This window comes from Tympanuchus pallidicinctus, unplaced genomic scaffold, assembly GCF_026119805.1.
Source record: "Tympanuchus pallidicinctus isolate F22 unplaced genomic scaffold, pur_lepc_1.0 scaffold14, whole genome shotgun sequence".
NCBI classification, from domain to species: domain Eukaryota; kingdom Metazoa; phylum Chordata; class Aves; order Galliformes; family Phasianidae; genus Tympanuchus; species Tympanuchus pallidicinctus.
The window spans coordinates 8,148,749-8,172,837 of record NW_026294659.1 but is presented as its reverse complement, the minus strand read 5'-3'; the positions used below and the strand labels follow the sequence as shown (position 1 = coordinate 8,172,837).

The 24,089-nt window shown below is 50.3% G+C and overlaps 1 protein-coding gene across 1 annotated transcript; it reads right to left on the bottom strand.

Annotated features, from left to right (window-relative positions):
- Nucleotides 1-2,930: 2,930 nt before the first annotated feature.
- Nucleotides 2,931-12,887, bottom strand: LOC128076520 (maestro heat-like repeat-containing protein family member 2B). The gene is made up of 30 exons (XM_052674300.1): nucleotides 12,591-12,887; nucleotides 12,317-12,439; nucleotides 12,013-12,178; nucleotides 11,757-11,855; nucleotides 11,443-11,594; nucleotides 10,934-11,077; nucleotides 10,354-10,446; nucleotides 10,042-10,111; nucleotides 9,813-9,926; nucleotides 9,654-9,727; nucleotides 9,215-9,334; nucleotides 8,962-9,069; nucleotides 8,630-8,789; nucleotides 8,463-8,503; nucleotides 8,086-8,227; nucleotides 7,909-7,961; nucleotides 7,465-7,572; nucleotides 7,081-7,200; nucleotides 6,835-6,957; nucleotides 6,544-6,699; nucleotides 6,202-6,324; nucleotides 5,814-5,893; nucleotides 5,532-5,667; nucleotides 5,323-5,415; nucleotides 4,843-4,938; nucleotides 4,552-4,675; nucleotides 4,242-4,351; nucleotides 3,647-3,799; nucleotides 3,236-3,390; nucleotides 2,931-3,099 (listed from the first exon to the last, which is right to left on the bottom strand). Exons 1-30 carry the CDS (start codon nucleotides 12,768-12,770, stop codon nucleotides 3,048-3,050), a joined length of 3,468 nt encoding a protein of 1,155 aa, XP_052530260.1. The 5' UTR covers nucleotides 12,771-12,887; the 3' UTR covers nucleotides 2,931-3,047.
- Nucleotides 12,888-24,089: the final 11,202 nt, after the last annotated feature.

The window sequence follows — 24,089 nt, the reverse complement described above, 5'->3', positions numbered from 1 at the left end:
GTGAAAAGAATCAGAAATAAGAAAAAAAAAAGCTATTAAAAAAAGACATTGGAATAATAATTATTTTCAGTGTGAACCATCAAGAAAAAGAAAGCAACATTTGTTTGGCATTTATGCTGCCAAAAGATCAAGCTATCTATGTCAAAAGCAACTTTTTTTTATGCAGAGTAGCCTCACTACTCTCCTACTGTCCTGTCAGTCATGGAGATGCAAACAGTGGAATGCTTTTCAGTATTTCTTATAGCTCCCTCCATTGGCTACATCTCCAGTAGGATCATGATATACAAAAAAAGATCGTTCTCAGGGATGGATACTAGCAAATCAATGCCGTGTGATGAAGAGTTACACACACACAAAACAAAACAAAACAAAAAACAACAAGCCTTTAATATTAAATCTGCTTTCGCTTCTGCTCCTGACCACCAATCCATGATTTGCTAATATGACTGTTAGCTATGTAGCAGCAAGGCAAGGTAGCCTTACCCAAACAGGAATTGTCCTGTGTCATTCTCCAGATATCCTCAGATATCCAGAAACAGTAGCTAAGCATTTCAGAATACTCTGTCAATGAATACAAGTAACTAATACACGTAAAAAACTTCCCCCTGACATCCAGCCTAAATCTCCCCTCCCTCAACTTAAAACCATTTCCCCTTGTCCTGCTGTTATCTACCCTTGTAAAGAGTTGACTCCCCTTCTGTTTGTAGGCTCCCTTTAGGTACTGGAAGGCTGCAATGAGGTCACCCCAGAGTCTTCTCTTCTCCAGGCTGAACAAGCCCAGCTCCCTCAGCCTGTCTTCACAGGGGAGGTGCTCCAGCCCCCTGATCATCTTTGTGGCTCTGCTCTGGACCCTCTCCAACAGCTCTCTGTCTTTCTCGTACCGGGGGCTCCAGACCTGGACACAGTACTGCAGATGGAGTCTCCCAGGAGCAGAGTGGAGGGGGACAATCGCCTCCCTGTCCCTGCTGGCCACCCCTCTTGTGATGGAGCCCAGGATACCGTTTGCCTTCCGAGCTGCAAGAGCACACTGCTGGCTCATGTTAAGCTTTTCATCCATCAGGACCCCCAGGTCCTTCTCTCCAGAGCTGTCTACATATGACAGATGAAAGATGACATACAGCAAGAAAAAAGAGCTTTTTGGACGGCCTTTTTGGCTTTTTTGGCTTTAGCTCCCTTGCCCAGTGCAGTCTCACCTGCCCTGAAGCTGGTCTCCGCAGCAATGTGTTGAAGACAACTTCCTGATGCAGGTGGTTGAGAAATCGACGAGGAGAGGGGTACTGCTGGACCTTACTCTCACTAACAGAGAAGGGCTTGTCAGGGAAGTAAAGAGCGGGGGCAGCTTGGGTTGTAGTGACCATGAGATGGTGGAGTTCAAGATCCTGAGTGGAAGAAGTAAAGCAAAAAGTAGGATTGCTATCCTGGTCTTCAGGAGAGCCAACTTTGATCTCTTCCGGGACCTACTTGGAGCTGTCTCATGGGCTAGGGTGTTGGAAGGCAAGGGGGCCTGTGAGAGCTGGTCGGCGTTTCAGCAGCTCTTCTTCCAAGCTCGGATCGGTGCGTCCCTGTGAGGAAGAAGTCGGGAAAGGGTGGCAGGAGACCTGTGTGGATGAGCAAGGAGCTCGTGCACAAACTCAAAGGAAAGAAGAAGGCCCATGAAATGTGGAAAAAGGGTCTGACTACTTGGGAAGAATACAGGAATGTTGTCAGGGTCTGCAGGGATGTGACAAGGAAGGCTAAAGCCCGCCTGGAATTAAATCTGGCGAAGGGGATAAAGGATACGTCTACGTCTACGAAATCTACGTCTAACACCACTGAGGAATCAAGCCATTATGTGTCAAACCTGGAGGATGGCAAGCTCGACTCACACATCTCAGGAAATCAATGAATTGTAATGGTGACAGGTCTGCCGTGCGTTACAACATGCTGCAGCCAGGACCCACTGGGTAGGCGCCTGCAAAGAATATTTCACCCTTCTATTCTTCACATTCACTGCTCGAAGTCCTTTTCTGATTGACTATTTTACTTCCCTGGCTTGGGTGGGTGTTGAGTTGGGTGGGGGGAAAATGGAATGAAATGCACCAAGGGCAAGCTAGAGGCTTGTGTCTAGGCAAGAGCAATGCCAGGTACCAGTATAGGTTGGGGGCGGACCTGTTGGAGAGCAGCGTAGGGGAAAGGGACCCGTGGGTCCTGGTGGACAGCAGGGTGACCATGAGCCAGCGCTGTGCCCTTGTGGCCAAGAAGGCCAATGGCACCCTGGGGCCTACTAGAAGGGGCATGGTTAGGAGGTCAAAAGAGGTTCTCCTGCTTCTCTGCTGTGCCCTGGTGAGACCGCATCTGGAGTATTGTGTCCAGTTCTGGGCCCCTCTGTTCAAGAAGGACAGGGAACTGCTTGAGAGAGTCCAGCACAGAGCCACAAAGATGAGGAAGGGACCAGAGCATTTCCCTTACGAGGAAAGTGTGAGGGAGCTTTGGCTTGGAGGAGACTGAGAGGTGACCTACTGAACGCTTCTAAATATGTCAAGGATGTCTGTCAGGAGGATGGAGCCAGGCTTTTCTCAGTGACATCCAGTGACAGGATAAGGGCAACGGGGACAAGCTGGAACAGAAGAGGTTCCACGTGAATGCTAGAAAAAAGCTTCTTCATGGTGAGAACGGTCACAGAATACTGGAACGGGCTGCCAGAGAGGTGGTGGGGTCTCCCTCTCTGGAGACATTCCAAACCTGCCTGGACGCATTCCTGTGTGACCTAACCTAGGTGTTCCCAGCAGGGGGGTTAGATTAGATGAGCTTTTGAGGTTTCTTCCAATCCCTGACATATGGTGACTCTGTGATTCTGTAACTGGTATGGAGAAGAGACAGCAGCTATTAAAATGAAGACTTGGTTAAAAAAAAAAAAGAGTACTATTTATTAATTAATTAATTTATTTATGTATTTTTAATAAATGATACAATTTTTAAGCTCATCTTCCCTTTCTCTTTTCTCTTTTTCTCTTTCTCGTTCTCTTTCTCTTTCTCTTCTCTTCCTTTTCTCTTTTCACTTCGCTCTTCTATCGGCTCCACCGTTGTAGACAAAACTCTCTTATTCTCCTCCACATCTCGCTAGAAAAAGGAGAATCACAAGTTGTGACTAGGAAATTGCTGTGTTTCCTCCCGGGAAGCATTCCTCCTTACTTCCTCTGACAGAGGCAAGCTACAACTGGGGCTGCACCAACAGCAAAGGCAGGAGTGCCGATACCTGTCTGTGGGCCCAAGCAGCCGGGAGAAGTTGTCAATCATGACCTCTTTGTGGCAGCAGATGAGGATGACCACCGCCTGGCACAGGAAGGGCATGAACGTGCTGTGCTGCGCGGATGATGTGCAGCTGCGCAGGATGTGGAGGATTGGTAGCACCTGAAAGAAGAAGGGCAGAAAGAATGACTTGCTGCATCCTGGACTCTGCAGGGCCTAACGATGGACATTCAGCACATGAGCAGTGCCTGCTCCCTTGACATGCTGCCAAGGCCTGAGCCTAAATTGCACGCCAGCCACCCTGTCCAAGCCCTGGCTCTGCCCTCCGGCTGTGCTTCTTTAGCACAGGAAGCAAATGGCACAAGGCGTAGTGCAACAGCCAGCGAAAGTCCAAGAGAGGTGGAAGAAAGTCTCTTACGTCCCGACAGATGTCCTTCCCGTACATCTGCAGAAAGGTGATCATCCACTTCCCAGCTGCACGCACGCGCATTCCTTTGCCTTTCCGCAAGGTCTCCTTGATGGCCATCAGGAAGTCAACGGTGCGTTCCAGGGGGAAGTTGCTGCACACCATCTGCAGAGAAAAGAGAAGCAGGAGAGATCTCATCACTGCTCTGCGGCAGCTCTTCAGAACAGAAAGCAGTCTTGAGGGCGTTCTTAGTTCAGCAGCTTGCCGGTCACTCAGGGGCCATCACAACGCTCCTGCTCTCCTACCCTGCTGTTTATACGGAAGGCGGTTGAGCCTTCTCTCAGCTGCTCCACCCATGGTTTCTGCTTACATGCAAAGCCTACGTAGCAGCCACAGTCACACACACACACAGACACACCATGGAATCAGCTCCTTGCATGGGGGGCCTGAAGGGCAGACGTAGCTCAGAGCCTCCTGCTACTTGCTGAGAAAAGCGGTCTCAGGGTGACAGCTCATTTTGGAAATGGTATGAAAGGCTGGGGACAGCCTAGGGTCGTGCAGAAGCCTATGCACTGAGATGCCACCACCCCTTTTTGGGTCCACTTACCCTTGCCAGTTTGGATGAGGTCTGGAGCTGAGTGATGGAGCTGCAGTCATTCAGCCCCTCACACAGGCTCCCAGTGTCTCCTGTCTCAATGACTCTGTTGGCCGCCTTGGCTGGAAAGAGCACGGGGAAAAAGGGAAGTCATGCTTCTGGAAACGGAACTGCTTTCCATGGGGGAGAGACTGAGGACAGGGTGGGGACAAGAAGAGAGCTGTGCACAGTGCATCTCCCTCCTGTACACAGGGCCCAGCCCGTGGGGCTCTGGTAGCGCTGCGGAGGAGAGCACAGGGCTGGTGCATCCCGCTCTACTCACCTTGCATTTGCAGAAGGGAGCTCAGGCAGGTGGCGGCCAACTGGCGGGATGTGGGCACGGGGTCACATGTCAGCGGAGCCAGCAATCCCACCAAGGAGCCAAAGGACTCACAGGCATCTCCTCTCTGCAGGGATGAGAGGCAGGAACAAAGCTGTAGGCAGCCCCAGCTCTCCCCAGCTTCTCCTGCCCGTGCCTTCCCCATGCCAGCATGCACAGCTGGGCAGAGCTCGCCTTCCAGCTCAGGGGCACTGGGGAGGGAGCAGGGGGCATGCAGTGGGGCTCTTTACTCACCGGAAGCTCTTCACAAGCAGCCAGCAGCTGGGAGCAGGTCTGCAGGGCCCTGTTACGCTCCCACATGTTGTTTGAGGTCAGTGATCTCTGCAGGACCTGAAGCAGAGCATGTCTCACCATGGACATTTTTCCCTTCGTGCCATCCCTCTCCCTGTCCCTCTTTTCCCAACAGTTTCCCTCAGGTCCTGCCCTGTGGCTCCACGTGGACCCCCGCCTCACTGTGCGCTGACACTGCTGCTCCCATTTTCTGCAGATACTGCTGCCTCCTAACCCAGGAGCTTTTCCTCGGCTGTGCCCTGCCAGGGGCTGGCTCCTGCCTTTCCCCCTGCAGAGCCCATTTCTCTGCCCATTTCTCAGCTCGCAGTGAGCTGGCCTGTTAGCAGGAGATTTCTCCCCCTTCGATCACACTCTCAGTCCCCAGCTCTCTGTCCCTGCTATCAACGGGCACCATGCTTCCTCCCTTGCCCCACACGTACTCACCTGGACTATGTTCTGGAAGAATCCCCGGGTGGTCTCTGTCTCAAGCAGGACCACCATGAGCCGGCCCAGAGCTTTCAACGATGCCTGCAGAAGCTGAAAGCAGGAGAGGGGATTGAGGTGTGGCATCACGGCTGCTGCCGGAGCATAGGCCGTGTGTGCTGAGGTAGGGCTCTGACGCAGAGGTGGCCGGGAAAGTTACGGCAGGTTACCTGCAGGTACTGTGCTGCTTGCCGTGACTTCTTGATCTTCAGCATCATCTCTGCTGAAGGGTGTGACACAATGTTCTTGCAGCACAGAGCCAACATTTCACGTGCATCCTTGCTTCCTAAAGAGGGCTTCAGCTTGCTGACGGGAGGAACAAAAGGAAGAGAAAGCAGAAAGGGCCTTTACCACTGCTCTCCAGACTGGTTCAGACAATGTCTGAAGCTTCGGAAGCTACCCTAAAGGGGGACCACCATCTGCCTTGCAAGCCTAGAGGCTCCCACCCTTACCTCAACTGCTCCAGGGCCAGAATCACCTTGAGGGGCACTGGGGAGACAGGGGTGCCCAAGTAATACTTCTTCAGCAAGTCCTGCAAGTACCAGAGCAACATTGTCAAAGTGGGCAAGGGCCATGAGAGAGCTCTTCTGCCTGGCCACACACAGAAACAACTGCCACACACCAGCCCCATCGTTCCCACATTTCCCATGCAAGCACTGCAGGATGCAGCAGCTCCACAGCTGGTGGACCTAGCCCGCTGCCTGCTGCTGCCTGCCAGCACCCAAGGTCCCCACCAGCTGGAGGCCTGTGGCTGAGGGAGACCTGCATGGCTCCAGGGATGGGAGCCTCGTGGCACAGCCCGGAACTCCTCTACAGAGAGCCCTGGCTCTAGGCACTCACCATCAGGATCTCCAGCAGCTTGCTCTTCAAGGAGGGGTTAAAGAAGGCGGAGCCACCCACGGCATGGACAGCAGAGCTGAAATCAGTGATGCTCTGCACCAGCGCGAGCTTGTTCTGCAAGTCCTGAGGCCAAGAGAGAAGAACATTCTTTGAACTGTGGGAAGGGCCAGGGGCTGTCAAGGGGACACATGGGGCAACGCTAAGGGAGGGTCTTGGATCTTCATCTGGGCACAAACCGTTCTGTGAGGGACCTTTGGAAAGAGAAGGCCCATCTCAGCATCCCCCCACATGGAAGGGCTGCAGCTGGGTGCTCTGACACCCTGGCAGACTTCAAGCTCTCACCTGGCAGCTGCAGCTGTACAGCAGCAGGATGTTGCCCACAATGTCTCCCTCCAGGCGGGCGAGCAGCTGCTCCTTGGAGGCTCGCAGTGCCAAGCTGCCATGGGCGAGGATGAGAGCGCTGCGTGTAGCCTGAGCTCTCGCGCTGTCCAGCTCCGTCTGTGTGAGGAGAAATGCCTTGAGACACTCGCTCAGCAGCCCCCAGTGCCCTGCGGTGCACCTGGGCTCCCAGGGCAGGAGCTGCTGTGAAAATAAGGCAGAAGACTGCCAAGATGGGAACCCGTAGCACTTTACCTTCTTGCGCCTGGAAATCCTCCCATTCCGGCCTTTGCACAGCCTGGACGCAAACATGGTGAGTGTGTCCAGGACTGTGTGGAAGTTGCTGTCAGCAGCAAGGGTGACAAGAGAGATCATTCCCTGCACAAAAGAACGAGGGGCAGTTGGCGCAGGCCTGAACCTACTGGCACGGCCCTCTGAGAAGCCTTGTGCCCCAGGGACAGAGCGGGGATGCTCACAGAGTTGGAGGAGAGGAGAGCTCACCTGGGCCTCAGATGGCTCCTCTGCATTGGATTCCTCCAGGTGCTGCAGCAGCTTCTCCTGGACATGGAGGACTTCCTTACAAGCTCCCAGAACGGTCCCCAGAGCCTTGTACAGGAAGGTCTGCGTGGGAAGGGAAGGAGTAAGCTGGGATGTGGCAGCAGCCTGACCTTACGGGAGAGGGCTAGATGGGAAGGACCCACACTCCCTGGGGGTCGCTGAGAGCAGCTGTGGAGCAGAGCTGTAGCCAGCCCCAGGCAGTTTGCAGGGAACCGCCCTGTGAGGGCACAGGCCGTGGAAGCAGCGTGAGCAGCCCGTGTGGGCAGAGCACCAGCCTCAGCCCCAGCCCCAGTTGGGCACTGCTGATTAGAGCCGCGGGGAACTCACCTTTTCTGCAGAGCTGCTGGCAGAGCTGCTCAGCCGCCGGCTCAGCTCGCAGCTCAGGGCCTTGGTCCAGGCCTCGTCCTCCACGACGTCCAGCGATGCCCTCAGGAACTGTTGGAGAACAGGAGAAGCCAATGTTCCCTTGCCCTTTGCCTCTTCCCGCGTTCCCAAGTCACTGCAGCCTTCTGGGGAGAGGTGCCTGGAAGAACAGCCCCTCTCCCAGCTCCCCCCAGCATTCCCTCCATTAAAGCCACCTACTGCTCCTCTCCTAAGACCCCCCTTGGGCTTGGGACAAAGAGGAAGAGGCAGCGCTGCAAAGGCGAGCAGCTGCTCCACAGCAGCTTTTGAGAGGCTGCTCCTGTCCCGTGGTGGCTCGTATGGGAGCGGGGCTCCTTGTGGCAGGCAGGCAAGCATTTCTCTGCACCGTGTCTCTCCACAGTGCTGTACCTTTAGCAGACGGTGCTCCCAGTCTTCAGAGTTCGGGAAGCTCTCATCTTTCCCTGCACAGCAACAAGAAGCAAAAGAGCGTTGCTTGGAATCAAGCCACAAAAGAAGAGCTGCACCAAACCTGGCTTGGCTTGGGCACTCGCCCACTCTCCCTCTCCCTCCCAACCAGCATTTTACCTTCAAGACGCTGCAGCAGCAGGGGGATCTCAGCAGCCCACTTGGCCCCCACAGCTCTGTGGATCTTGCTGTGGAGGTTTTGCAGGAGCAGCAAGGCAGCAGCTTGGAGTTCGCTGCCTGCGGAAGGGCTCCCTGCCACCACCTGTGCGAGAGCAAGGAGAAACAGGGTCACTTCTGCTGCAAGAGAAGCGGCTTCCCCCAGGAGGAAAGCAGCTTGGCTCTGCCCTGATGGGCAAGGAGCAGCCAGCAGCTTGGCCCATGACATTGCAAGCTAGGAAGAGAACGGCATCCCCAGGAGTGAGGCAGGTGCTGGCACGCTCGGCCATGCTGCTTCCTCCTTGGGGATCGTGGCACTGGCCTCTGGAGCATCTACTTACCAGCAGACGTGCCAGCAGTGTCTGGGGAGTCAGCAGTGGGCCTGCGAGGAGAAAGAAGTGCTGAGTAAGACTCCAAGACATTCTGTGCCCTGCCACGTGCACCTCTGCTCTCCCTTCTGGGTGCTAACATGGGTCAGCAGAGCTCACGGGGGAGCTTCTGCTCCTACCTTGAAACATGGAGCTGAGGAAGTGGGGATCCAGATCTTCCATGTCCCGCACCGTCAGCTCCCCTCTCTTGGCCAGGGCTTGGACGCAGCGGGAGACCGGGATCAGCATGCCGGTGTACTGGGCTGGCACCACGTACAGCAGCAGCCTTGGCCACAGCAGCTGTAGGGAACGAGGCAGTTGAGCATGTCAGCTTTCCTGCCTCCGCTCAGAGATAAAGAGGACTCTGAATTTCCTTCAGAGCACGCTGGAGGACAGACCTGAGGTGTTGGAAGGGGACGAGGAACACGTGGTGCAAAGGCAAGGAGTGGCAGCAGGGCAGAGTGTGACTTACTTTGGAGATCCCTCTCGCAGAGACATCCAGTGACCCCAGGATGTCCATACACAGCTCTTGGAGAGCTCCCTCTTCCTGGGCTTCCTGGGTGGAAAGGCCTCCGGCTGCCTGCACAACAGTGGTGTTGAAACACTGGTTACTCTCAGTTCTCAGGAGCCTCTCAGGAGGCTCAGGTGTGGCCCCACCGGTGCTTCTGTGCCAGCCTATGAGCTGCACAGGTCTTCCAAAGGAAGATGCTGCCCACTGTCCTCACCCTTCTTCCCGTGGTGCGGCTGAACTCCATGAAGATGTGCCCCACCACATCCCAGGCTGAGCAGCTCCAGAGGTTGGCGCTGAGCAGATCCTCAATGAAGTGCAGCACGGCCCTCCTCACCTGCCAGGGGTCAATTGTGGGTGTGATTTTCCTGCTCAGAAGGCCAAGGGAAGCCACCTGCTCCTCAGGTGCCCTTTGGGCACGAGCAGAGATGACAAAAGCAGAGGAGAAGAGGTGAGGGCCAGGCCTTAGCACCAGGCTGTGCACTTTCCATGCACAGTACAGGGACCCGACCGCTCGACTCTGCCTGCTCTCCTGACAGGAGCCATCGTGACCATGTGGTCGATGCCCCAGCACATCCCTGGTCACCCCAGGCCCTGCCTGGCAGGGCAGCAGCATCACCACCCTGACAGTGCTTTCCTTTCCCCAAACAGCTCACCCGGGTCCTGGGGTCACTGCACACACGCTGCACAGCCTCTGTAATCTGCGGCAGCTTCTCTGTCATCGCAGGCTCTGCAAGAGATGCACAGAAGCATGCGTGGAGGCACAACTCAGATGGCAAAAGGGATCCCTGGAAGTCCCGACCCGTGGTACTGACCATCAGAGCGAGCCAGAGCGCCGAGCAGACCCAGGGCTGCCACGCATCCAGCCTCCCACTCATCGCCCAGCTGCGACTGCAGAAACAGGACCGTTTCCTCTGGGCAGATTCGGGCTGCAGGAAGGAAATGCCATGCTGTGTTAGTGAGCAGCTCGTGCCCATTCGTGAGGTTACAGAGAGATGTATTGGCCAGAGCACCGGCAAGCATCGCCAGAGCTCCTCTCCTTACCCTGCAGCAGGATGCAGCGGGTCAGCTCTGCTCTGTCAGCCTCGCTGTGCTGCTTGGCGTCATCAAAGAGCTGTGGGAACAAAGTCCGTTTGGGAAAATCACATGAGCATTGAGGATGGAAAAGACACTGTGCTGCCAGCTCCTGTCTCCCTTGACACTCTCAGGAAGAGGACACACAGACAAAACTAAGCCTGCCCCACAGGCATGCAGGAGCTAAGGCTGAGCAGCCATCAGAGGCTCAGAGCTTTGCAGTCCTCCTGAGGCTTAGCCCAGAGGGAAACTGCTGTGCACACCAGGATAGGCTCCCCTTACCTGGTAGAACACGGCACTGGTGACGGCCAGAAACTTGTCCTTAGGGATGACAGACTGAACTCCCGGTAAGGCCTCCAGGAACATATGAAGGCTCTGCAAGAGACCAGCAGAGGAAGAAAGGGCTGAAGCCACATCTAGCCGCTTGGGAGCAGAGCAGAGGAACTGTTTCCCAGTGGTTTGTCCGCTGGGAGAAGCGCCCACACAAGCGTTCTTGTTTGTCCGTCCCCCCCAGCAGCACCAAGAGAGGCTCTCTGCTCTTAGCTGAGCCTTGGGGCTTGGGCATCATTTGCAGGCATTTCCCGCCCGCAGCCCTCTTCTCCCCCATCAGATTCAGGAGCCCCCATGGTGGTGGTGAAGCCTCCCATCCCCAGGAGATGGGCACCAGTGACTCTTGGCTTCCTCCTGGCTCCTGTCCACATTGTTCCTTCCTGGACTGAAGAGCTCAGCAAGCCTCAGACTTCCCTTGAGCACCTTGTTCTTCTTTCTCCAAGGACTGCCCACCTCCTCCCTGCAGCCCCCTGACCCCTTGTGGCACTTGCACGGGCCCCACGTCCACACCGAGCCCTGTGCAACATCTTACCTTGGCCACCCTGCAGGTGTCTTGCATCTCCTGACACGGGTGCACGAGCCAGAGGAGCCGCTCCCAGACGTGCTCTCGGGGCAGCTCCTCTTGCAGGAGGACAGTCATCATGGCAGTCACAGCCCCGAGAACGGCCTGTCTGTCCTGGACAGGGATGGCAGAGGCCCAGCATCAAAGACTGAAGGTCTGCCCTTGCTACAGAGAGGGCTTTCTTTTTCCCTTCCCCTTCCCCACACCCCTGTGCCCAGCAGGACATGGGCTCGCTCTCCCTGGGCAGGCAGGTTTTCCCCATACCCTCATCCCCGGCTCTCCCTGCCACAGTGCTGTGACTTGTGACTGCTCCCTGGCAGGGAGATCCAGCCCCAAGCACAGAGCCAGTTTGGGGCCCTTTGCAGAGCCAGCCCACACCCTCTCGACACCCCTCTGCTCTCAGCCTGCTGGGCACAGACAGAGCTGCCAACATGGATGCCCCAGCTGCCATCCCAGGCTGGGAATGCAGCAGTGCTCACCTCTTCCTCCTTGCAGTCCTGCCAGTTGCTGACCACAAAGAAGAAGAGCTCATGAAGATTCTCATACATCTGTTCTTTCTCTGTGGCAGGCCAGGGGCTGTGCTTTCCAGAGGACAAGTGAATCTTGACGCCATCCATCCATTGTTTCACAACTGAAAACAAACAAAGAAACAAACAAACAAGTAATTAATTATAGAAAACAACAACAACAGCGCAACAAAACAAAAGAAGAGAAAAGGCAGCCTGTGAGAGTCTGCAGCAGGGTGAGGTGCAAGGGCTGTCCCCAGCCCCCCTGCCTTGGGGCCGGCACTCACCAGCACAAGCAGTGCGCAGGGTCCGGCCACTCCTCACCCGGCCCACCACACTGCACAGGCCGGCCAGCGTCAGCCACACAAAAGAGATGCACTGCGGAGCTGCAGAGAGGAAGGAGAAGGGCACGGTCAGAGCCTCAGCAGGGAGGGAGGAGAGGCTGCAGAGCCCTGCACCCCCCAGCTCTATGCAGATCATGCGCAAGGGGAGAGACCCCTCTCCCTAGTTGTTATAGATGTCAGGAGGCTGAGGGCACTGTACCATAGATGCTGAAGAGTTTGCTCAGGGTGACGAGCACAAACTCCTTGCACATCTCCCGTGTGGCCTTCAGGTGGCCCTGGAGCTCGGCCATCACCATGGAGAAGTGAGTCCGGGCCAGAGCCACCAGGACATTGCTGGCAGCCGTCCTCACGCTGTCCGTCACGCCCTGAAAAAGAGGCACTGGTGACACACGGCACAGGAGGCTGCCCGAGCCTTCCCTTGGAAGGGCTGAGCCAGCGCCGTCTGCCAGCAGAACAGCAGCACGGGCAGGCAGCTCCCTTTGCCTTCGGGAGTGAGCCCTCACCTGGGCTGCTGTCAGGTCCTGGGACACCTCAGCCAGCAGCCGGTTCACCACTCCGCACGGCGGGCGGCTGTCCTCTTCCCCCAGGACGTGCTCCAGCTCGCAGTACGCCTGCTCTCGGTCACCCTGGGGACAGGGATAGGTCACGTTTTGCTTTGCCCTTGTTCCCGGGGAGCCGCCCGCTGCCGCCCATCGCTATGCCGATGTGCTGCCGGGGCCTGGCAGCCACGGGACAAGAACCAGGGCAAGGAGCGATGCTTGGACGTCCCCAGCTCACCTCCTGGTCTTGCAGGCGCTGCAGCAGTAAAGTCACGGCACAGGTGGGGACAGGGCTTTCCACCCTGCCTCTCTCCCCGCGACGTGTGCGTCTGGGCATGCAGCCCACACAGGCAAAGAGACCTGGAAGGAAAGAGCAGAGCAGCTGCCGCCGGTGTTGCTTGGAGCCAGGGCCGAGCATGCAGCCAGCTCTGGGAGGAACGCTCCTCCAGCCCCACAGCGCGGGGTGGGCTGAGCTGGCACAGGCGTGGTTGGTGGGGAGAGGGGAGAGAGCCTTCCCCTGGCTGGGGTACTGGGGAAAGCACAGTGGGCGGCTGCACTCAGCAGAGCAAGGACAGTGCTGCTGGCACGTCCTGAAGAAACATTGGAGGCACACACGTGCTCGGGCAGCACCACGGTGTCCAGAGAGGTGGAGGGACCTCACCTCGAAGGGCTCTCAGCCGCTCCATCACAACAGGATGCCTCCAGACAGACACAACGCTCTCTCTGGGTTCGCTTCCTGCGCGTCCCACAAGTGGACTGAGCCACCGCCCCCACCGCTGCCACAGGGGTGAAAGCCACAACTGTGACATCACAGCAAGGAGTGTCACCTCACAGAGCATGACATGCCCTGGGCTGGGTCCTGGGATCCTGTGATGGTGCCTGTTTTCTGTGTTGGTACCTGTTCGTGTAAAGGCTAAAGGCAGCTTAGAATAAACGGATCAGTTTGTTTATATTCGTTGTGTGGCACAAAGTGAATCTAGGATGAACAGTGGAAACATTTTTCATGTCTTACATTACAGTAACTTCAGAAGTCCCCCGTAACACACACACCTTTTTTTTCCCTGAGACATATGAATATTAAATTGATATCAGTCGCAACCTTTAAGTGATTTTTCAAAAGTCGTGATTTGTGTGACTGAAACGGAAACCATTAGGCAACTGCAGCTGTGGTATGAAGTTATGAAGATAGTTCTCCGATGAATTCCAGTATGTTTTATATTGTCTTAAACATTTCATGCAAATGCTCTCAGGAATACCTCGTATTTGGAAAGAATCCAACTCAGGAACAAATGTCGTGATTTTAGATACTCTTCAGTTGCAAAAAAATCACTAGCTATTGACGTGTTTTCCATCTTGCATTTAACAATCAGCATAGGTATGATTACTCAGAGGAAAGCAATAACACGTAGCAGTAATAGGAACTACACTACATGAAATCATGGAATGAAATTTATCTTTACAGTGTCTGTTTAATTGAGATTCTATATATACCACTTCAGAAAGCAGTACAAAACATTCATTTCTCCAGTCAAACTGGAATTTGTCCTTATGTCCTGCATTATTGCTGACAAATAAGACACAGTGCAACAAAACTGCAACTATGGAAACATTCGAATGTCTGTTTACTTCTCTTGATTGAGGCTTCTTATAAAATTCTAGAAGTATAGCATCAGATACGATCTTCATTTGGACAGGTGACGGGATGAGGGGAAATGGCCTCAAGTTGTGCCAGGGTTGGATATCAGGAAACATTTCTTTGCATAAATGGTGTTAAGCACTGGAATAGGCTCCCCAGGGAGGTGGTTGAGTCAGCATCCCTGGACGTGTTCACAAACCATTTGGATGTGGTGCTCAGGGACACCATTTAGCAGAGGGCTGTTCGAGTTCGGGCAGTATGGTCAGGCTGTGGTTGGACTCGATGATCTTTAAGGTCTTTTCCAACCTGAGCGATTCTATCATTCTATGACTCAGTGATTCTCTATAGTGATTTGGTAAAATCACAAGTAATAGGAAGAAAGACACTTCTTGTTTCCTTAGCTTCCAAATGCAGATACAGTATCTGATTGTACAGCAATATATAATGGGTGAATTTTTTCCTTTATGTAGTAAAAATGCTGTGGGTTTTTGGTTTTCTTTTTTTTTTCCAAATACTTAGGATCAAATCCTTTTTCTAAGATGTTTTAAGTGCATGGCACTGCTTCCCTCTTAGTTTGTTGGAGAAGTCTGTCGTTTTGCTAGCCCTCAGTTTGAAAGGGCAACTTCCCAAGTGAAATGTAACAGTTGACAGCAATATATACTACCAGAGGGCTGGGATGCAAAATAAAATGTTCTTTCACAAAACTGACTGTGAATGTTCATGAAAATTTGTTTCCCTTGGCACTGCAACAGAAAAGTGCTCCATTAAACCACCGGATTTGCACCAAGGATACTGCATTTCACAGTAACGGGCTAGGAAAGCCCAGCTGTCTGTTTGGAAGTCTGCAGATGAAAATCATCTAAGTTCACCAAGTCTGTTTCTGGGCAGGAGGCTCCCCAAAGCAGAAAGCCTCGACTACAGAGTACAACACACACAGGAGCTGTTGATAAAACGGAGTGGCTATCTAATTCATCAGCATCGTAATGACAACAGCTAATTAAAGACATGCAATATCACATGGCTCTAGCATGTACCTCCAGGGTCACTTTTCTCCCCACACTTCTCTTGCCACCTCACTGAAAGATGTAATGACATTCAAGATTGACGAGGTTGCCTTCCAGAGATACCTGACACCCTCCTTCTGCAGCATGTATTTGGTACAAAAGCTCTTCACAGACAAGACCCTGAGAATTTAGTTTCACCAATCAGATCTGGTTCAGAATTCCATTTCATAAGGCAGAGTGCTAGTAAGATTTAAATGGAGAGATTCTTGCAGCCAAGAGACTTCAGTACACCAAAGGCAAAGAAGGTAAAGCAAACAAGGATCCTCTAGACTCTCCCAAGCAATAGAACTACGCCTCTTGCCATAAGTAGGAGATGATAGGTGAAAAGAATTAGAAATAAGAAAAAAAAAGCTATTAGAAGGAGACATTGGAATAGTAATTATTTTCAGTGTGAACCATCAGCTTTGCTTTTTCTTAGCAGAAAAACTGAAGCATTTGGAAACACTTAGGCAAAGGTCACACTCAGGTAATGTGCTGTTTTATCTTTTTGGCATTATGGATAACTCCTGTTTTTCATAAAAGGAGGCACTGCTTCATGTTTTGTGTTGTTTGGTGTCATTTGATTTGGGTTTTGGGTTTTCTTGCTTGCTTATTTTTAAGAAAGCAACATTTGTTTGGCATTTATGCTGCCAAAAGATCAAGCTATCTATGTGAAAAGCAACTTTTTTTTATGCAGAGTAGCCTCACTACTCTCCTACTGTCCTGTCAGTCATGGAGATGCAAACAGTGGAATGCTTTTCAGTATTTCTTATAGCTCCCTCCATTGGCTACATCTCCAGTAGGATCATGATATACAAAAAAAGATCGTTCTCAGGGATGGATACTAGCAAATCAATGCCATGTGATGAAGAGTTACACACACACAAAACAAAACAAAACAAAAACAACAAGCCTTTAATATTAAATCTGCTTTTGCTTCTGCTCCTGAGCACAAATCCATGATTTGCTAATATGACTGTTAGCTATGTAGCAGCAAGGCAAGGTAGCCTTACCCAAACAGGAATTGTCCTGTGCCATTCTCCAGATATCCTCAGATATCCAGAAACAGTAGCTAAGCATTTCAGAATACTCTGTCAATGAATACACGTAACTAATACACGTACAAAACTTCCCCCTGACATCCAACCTAAGTCTCCCCACCCTCAACTTAAAACCATTTCCCCTTGTCCTGCTGTTATCTACCCTTGTAAAGAGTGGATTCCCCTCCTGCTTGTAGGCTCCCTTTAGGTACTGGAAGGCTGCAATGAGGTCACCCCACAGCCTTCTCTTCTCCAGGCTGAACAAGCCCAGCTCCCTCAGCCTGTCTTCACAGGGGAGGTGCTCCAGCCCCCTGATCATCTTTGTGGCTCTGCTCTGGACCCTCTCCAACAGCTCTCTGTCTTTCTCGTACCGGGGGCTCCAGACCTGGACACAGTACTGCAGATGGAGTCTCCCAGGAGCAGAGTGGAGGGGGACAATCGCCTCCCTGTCCCTGCTGGCCACCCCTCTTGTGATGGAGCCCAGGATACCGTTTGCCTTCCGAGCTGCAAGAGCACACTGCTGGCTCATGTTAAGCTTTTCATCCATCAGGACCCCCAGGTCCTTCTCTCCAGAGCTGTCTACATATGACAGATGAAAGATGACATACAGCAAGAAAAAAGAGCTTTTTGGACGGCCTTTTTGGCTTTTTTGGCTTTAGCTCCCTTGCCCAGTGCAGTCTCACCTGCCCTGAAGCTGGTCTCCGCAGCAATGTGTTGAAGACAACTTCCTGATGCAGGTGGTTGAGAAATCGACGAGGAGAGGGGTACTGCTGGACCTTACTCTCACTAATAGAGAAGGGCTTGTCAGGGAAGTAAAGAGCGGGGGCAGCTTGGGTTGTAGTGACCACGAGATGGTGGAGTTCAAGATCCTGAGTGGAAGAAGTAAAGCAAAAAGTAGGATTGCTATCCTGGTCTTCAGAAGAGCCAACTTTGATCTCTTCCGGGACCTACTTGGAGCTGTCTCATGGGCTAGGGTGTTGGAAGGCACGGGGGCCTGTGAGAGCTGGTCGGCATTTCAGCAGCTCTTCTTCCAAGCTCGGGATCGGTGCGTCCCTGTGAGGAAGAAGTCGGGAAAGGGTGGCAGGAGACCTGTGTGGATGAGCAAGGAGCTCGTGCACAAACTCAAAGGAAAGAAGAAGGCCCATGAAATGTGGAAAAAGGGTCTGACTACTTGGGAAGAATACAGGAATGCTGTCAGGGTCTGCAGGGATGCGACAAGGAAGGCTAAAGCCCGCCTGGAATTAAATCTGGCGAAGGGGATAAAGGATAATAAAAAAGGTTTTTTCAAGTACATGAACAGTAAAAGGAAGACTAGGGAGAATGTGGCTCCCCTGCTAAGTGACGGGGGTGTTCTGGTAACGGGGGATGCTGAGAAGTCAGAGATACTGAATGCCTTCTTTACTTCTGTCTTCAGTGAAAAAGCTCCCCCTCGGGAATCTGAGACCCTGGAGGTTAGTGAGAGGATCTGGGGAATGGAAGACCTCCCTTCTGTCAGGGAAGAGGTGGTCCGGGAGCGCCTAGGCAACACCAATGTTCACAAATCCATGGGACCCGATGGGATGCATCCACGGGTGCTGAGGGAGCTGGCAGAGGCGATTGCTGAACCGCTTTCTGTCATCTTTGAGAAGTCTTGGAGGACGGGGGAGGTGCCTGAAGACTGGAAGATAGCCAACGTCACCCCGGTCTTCAAAAAAGGCAAGAAGGAAGACCCAGGCAATCATAGGCCAGTCAGCCTCACCTCTGTCCCTGGAAAGGTGATGGAACAGCTGGTGCTGGATGTCATCTCCAGACAACTGGAAGAAGAGGAGGTCATCAGGAGTAGTCAGCACGGGTTCACCAGGGGGAGGTCATGCTTGACCAACCCGGTAGCCTTCTATGATGTTGTCTCTGGCTGGGTGGATGGGGGGAGAGCAGTGGATGTAGTCTACCTTGATTTCAGCAAGGCATTTGATACTGTCCCCCACGACATCCTTTTAACAAAGCTGAGGAAGTGTGGGATAGGTGAGTGGACAGTGAGGTGGGTTGAGAACTGGCTGACTGGCAGAGCACAGAGGGTCGTTGTTGGTGGTGCAGAGTCCGGTTGGAGGCCTGTAACCAGCGGTGTTCCTCATGGTTGGTGCTGGGTCCGGTCTTGTTCAACATCTTCATCAATGACCTTGATGAGGGGATAGTGGCCACCCTCAGCAAGTTTGCTGATGATAAGAAGTTGGGAGGATTGGCTGACACGCCTGAAGGCCGTGCTGCCATTCAGCGAGACCTGGACAGGCTGGAGAGCTGGGCAGTAGGAAACCGGATGAGGTTTAACAAAAGCAAGTGTAGAGTCTTGCATCTGGGGAGGAATAATTGCATGCACCGGTACAGGTCGGGGGATGAGCTGCTGGAGGGGAGCTCTGCGGAGAGAGAAGGACCTGGGTGTCCTGGTGGACGACAGGTTGGCCACGAGCCAGCAGTGTGCCCCTGTGGCCAAGAGGGCCAATGGCATCCTGGGGTGCATTAAAAAGAGCGTGGCCAGCAGGTCGAGGGAGGTGATCCTCCCCCTCTACTCTGTCCTGGTGAGGCCTCTCCTGGAGTACTGCGTCCAGTTGTGGGCTCCCCAGTACAAAAAAGACAGGGATCTCTTGGAAAGAGTCCAGCGGAGGGCCGCAAAGATGGTGAAGGGCCTGGAGCATCTCTCCTATGAGGAAAGGCTGAGTGCACTGGGTCTGTTCAGCCTTGAGAAAAGAAGGCTGAGAGGGGACCTGATCCAGGTCTATAAATATCTGAGGTGTGGGGGGCAGAATGGCGAGGACGGACTCTTTTCAGTGGTGAATGGTGACAGGACAAGGGGAAATGGCTGGAAACTGCAGCATAGGAAGTTCCGTACCAGTGTGCGCAAGAACTTCTTTGCAGTGAGGTGACGGAGCACTGGAACAGGCTGCCCAGGGAGGTGGTGGAGTCTCCTTCTCTGGAGATGTTCAAGACCTGCCTGGATGCCTACCTGTGCGACCTGCTGTAGGGAACCTGCTTTGGCAGGGGGGTTGGACTCCATGATCTCTGGAGGTCCCTTCCAACCCCTACGATGCTGTGATTCTGTGATTCAGTCTATTTACAGGTACAGTAGAATCTCCGGTAAGACGGGTATATAAATTTTCATTAGAAATGACAGCTCTTAGTTTCTATTAATTTTGGTTAGAGATTGAAAAGTACTTATACTGACCCTATTTATACATTTTAATGTATTTTACTATTAAATTCACAAAATACAATATTTTTTCACAGTCAATATGGCACTTAATGCCAGCTTCCTAATCGCAGGTTTACGTGACAAACGTGAGTTAGCGCTCTGTCTGCTTTTCAGTGGCTTGGAAGAGATGGTGGTGAGCTAACCAATGCAGGCACCACCTGTTTCTTTATATTCATTTTCTTGTCTCTATCTGCCTGCCTATAATGATTCATCTTTCAGAATAATTAAAAACAAGGATGAAAACCTTGTTAAGCAACATTATTTTGTAAAGCAGAATTTGTTACTCTGGAAATGGAGTCTATGTTTAAATTTCCTACTGAGTTTCTGTACAGCATTTGTCATTGCTCCCAGCCATAGAGCCCGTGGGTTTTTGTGACACATCCAGCAGAGGGGACAGTATGCCCTGATAGATTGCAGACCAGCATTCAGGCTTCTAATTGATGATCAGCTAAGCTTTGTTTGGCAAAAAATGAAATAGAAGAATGCCTGCCACTGTCACATCAGCTTGGAGTGGATTTTGCTGCTGCATAACTCACAAGATTTCAAGATTTCTTGTTCTGCTCATGTCTGGCTAGCTGTAGGATCACTGATACTCTAAGACTTTTTACACCCAATGTCTCTAGTTATGAAAAGGTTTGAGAGTATCGAACTTTCCCCTCCAGAATAAAAAGATCTGAACTGTATCACCTGTGTCAGTGCAGATTTTGTCTGAATCAGGAGAATTGAAAGACAAAGGCTTTCCTTAGCACAGAAATAATCATAATCAGGTGAAAAGCCCACTGAGGCATGGGGCCGTATACGCTTCTACCATGAGCTACAAGGAAAGGTGTTATTTTAAGACAGCTCTTTGGGACCAAAGCCAGGTTAGCAGAGGACATAATGCTGAACCAACAATGTTCCTACTTGAACAAAATAGCATGGCGGCAGCCAAACCTGATGGTGCACTTTTTATCCTCAGATAACAAACCCAAGCTGTCTAAAGAAATGGAAAATTCTGACACCCTCCATCCTGCATTCAGCTAACAGCAGAAAAAATAAAAACCTCTACACTAATAAATAGTATCTGGAGGAAATCTTAATATCTGGAGTAAGAAAGAAAATCCCTGGCTTTCTGTTGTTATGTGTTTAATAATTTTATATCTCCCTGCAGTGACTGCTCATTCTAAGATAAATGAGTGAGCAGTGCCTTAGTGCTGACACAGATCACAGTTAACTGCTAATGAAATGTTAACTGCTTTTTAAGTAACTCTGAATAAACTTGCTGATCCGGAGAAGATTCATCTAAAAGAGAATCCAATTCATCTACTAACTTTTCTGCTTCCCCTGACATGAAACATGCTCTTCCATAGTTTACTTCATTGCAGTTGTTGTGATAATGTTTCTGTCACATTTTCTAAGTAGATACTTTACATTTTGAGACTGTGGCACTATGACAATGTTGTGACATGAATGACAATGTCACTGCATGGAAGTATGTTCAAAAAGCATGTGGTGGCTAGAAAATTAAAGGGAAAAACACCGGCATGAGGCATCTTTGATAATTTTTTTTTCCCTTATGCTAGGATTTAATCCATTTACTGCAAAGTATCCAGTTTCTCATGTTCAGTAGTAATAATTTTTTTAATTATTATTATTGTTCAGTCACTGATGAAGCCATTTTTCCAAAACAGATACATCTCACAGACTCATTGCTCATCCCGCCATATGGGTATGCAGCAAATGCTACCAAATCAAATTGGCACCAATCTGACAACAAGAAATCACATATATAGCAAAAGAAGAGGCAAAAAATTAAAATCCTGTCACTTATCAAATGAGCAGTGTTGGTATTTGTCATGTGGAATTCAGTGTACCAGTTTATACAAAAATCAAAGGCACTTTTTTTCCATTAATAACAGGTTTGCGAGGGAACTGCAGGACTGTCTACTATCAGCCTGATATAATAACTGCAAGGTGTAAAGGACAGCTGCATCCTGCTCAGTCCTGGTTACTTTACGTAGTACTGAAGTGCAAAATGTACTTTGAAAACCAGTGAAAACCTGTAATTCTTCTTCTCAAAAGAGGACATTTCCTCCACCCATGATCGTTTGCTAAAAGCAGAATCTCAGAAGACATTTTCTTTTTGAAAAAAACTGCTCTATGAAAATAGAAGTTTCCTAATGACTTGTTAGCAAACAGACTTCCAGGTGAGATATGGAACATACACAGTCTTTGATAAATGTCAGGTACATTTTTCTAGTACTCTTTAGATTCAGGTATGATGACTGATGGAATCCAGTGTTTAACTGCACAGTTTTGACAACAAGTCTGGAACACCTTTGGCTGCCCAATATCAATGGAAGAAACAGTCCCAAAGATTGATTAGGTCACCAGTGTGTATTGCCAGGATCCAAAGTCTGTTCATGAATAATTCTGCCTTCTATACCATGAAGTTAACATGTATACATCCAGTACAAAAACAGAATAGTGTTGATTTTTATTCCTTGCAGAGTAAAATACACTCTTGCAAAACTACACTTGGAAAGTCAAGCAGAATGGTGAGATGGCCAGATGTGTGCCTCAAGATTTAGAGCATACACATGGGGAGCAAAGTAAGAATGCAGCAAACACATGGACAGCCCTGATTCCACAGACTCCCATTGCTGCTGGCATAAAGTGATGCAAACGTCAAACTTTTGATTTTGAAATACTCCTCTGAGCCATGCAGCTACCTGGCTGGCATTAATTGGTACCTGCATTCCATTTATCATTACTTTATTTCTGGCTGAATGTTTTCTATCTTAGGGGAAAAACAACACTAAAGAACAAAAAAGAACTGCTACCTGCTCTAGGTCTCAGTCTTACTGTGCTCAGCTACAAGTTATTCTCAGTGTGATTTGTTAGTGAACATCAATCTTAAACACATAAGGAAATATTTTGAAGGAGAGACACAGATACATGATGTCAGAACTACAAAATTAAATGTTTGTGGTGAAGAAATCACTCGGTATGGAAATTCTTTCTAAGGAAACTTCTTTTCCTTTAGCATCTAAGTGCAGTGGCCATATTCGAGATTAATTGCTTGATGATGCTCTGCTATGATACTGAAACACCAAGAAGCTGCAATTGTATTATGTTATCTCATTAGAAATAGTACTAATTGGGGGTGCAACTTCTGTAAGAGCCCTTTGGTGACCTGCAGTTCAGTGACAGCAGGTGTTGGAGTTAGAACACCCGTGGGTGCTCATGCCTTAGGCAGTAGAGGTCATTGGGCTGAGATGAAGCTTCCAGAGGTCTCCCTTGCTCCCTTCCCCCCTGTGCTGCAGTGCTGCAATGCTGCATCTGCCAGGATTCAGCAGCAGCACTTAAGGCAGGGTTGTGCTGCTGTAAATAAGAAGAAACAGCTGGGTGATACTGCCATTGGGGGTCCCACAGCTTTAAATACAATCATTGCATGCTCCTACATAATCCTTATCTTAACTTTCAGTACATGCTGCAAATTATCTCTGTACCCCTTCCCCAGGTTCATATTAACAAGAATGAATTACAAAGCATTTAGCTTACTGATGATAAGTGATAGTGAATTGTGCCATTGCACTTGGGAGGAGATTTTATCTATCTAGTGCATCTGGAATGTATAGTTGGCTGCAATTCCTGTAATTTCTTGAAATGTGAGAAGTAAATACAGTTGGCTATTAAAAGAGAGGATTAATGACAGAATCAGCTAGACAGATTATCAATGTCTATACTAATGAATCAAAAGCAGCTTGAAGAGGGGAAATGGGAATAAAGAAGGCTTACAGTGATTATTTGGGGAGGGAAGAGATAGCCCTTTGTAATGGACAGTTTCACCTTATAGAAAATAGGATAAGACAGCTGGCACAGAAAATTGACAAGGTTATGGGGGATTATTCAAACTGGAAACAAGAAGAAAAAAAAAATCAGCAGGTGTTAAGGAACACTCGGGTCAGACCCAGACATCTGCCAGCACCGTCAATGTTATGGTAGTGTCTCCGTCCCAGAGAAAGAGAGAAATTATAACACAACTGGGGAGGAAGCAGTTCGGATCCCAGAGGCACACTGAGAAAAATCAGTGAAAAGGCATTGGCTAACAGTAAAAGTAAGAAATATCAACCACTATCCAAATATCTTACAGAAAGAAATGCAACAAAACTTAGCAATGGGATAGTACTTTGAGAGAGAGGACTATTGCCATTCTGGCTGCAAAGTAAGTGGGAAAGAAAGAGCAGTCTTCAAATGCAGCGCAGTACCATGGCAGTGGCACAGTTCCATAAAAACAGACCAAGATATTTTGGAGCTAAGGAGGCCATGGAGGAGAGGATACAGGTACAAGAACAGATGGTTCCCAAGAAAGAGAGCACTTTGGTGGTGTAACACTACCAGCTACTGGCTCAAAAGAAGCAACACCAGATTCATAATCTGAAGTTGAGAAATGGAAAAAAACCATTCACACAAAAAGGCAAATGAACTCAAGCACCTTATATCAAACAGATCTCTACCTAATAAACTTGCGTTTAGTAATATTGCTTCATGGAGAAAAGATAAATGGTTTTGAAGAATTCAATTCCCCAGTAAAATTTTACTATGTTTGATTCCTCTCTAGAGAGTACAAAAGGTAATTAAAGCCTATATCAAGACAAATTTAGCAAGGCTATATTTTGACATACAATAGAACCACATCTTGAAAAAGTAGAGAATATTATTTTTAACATAGCAACATAAAGAAACAGTAGGTGTTGGATTTGTGAGCAGATAATGGTCATCATTTAAGTAATTTAAAAAAGAGAAATTTCCA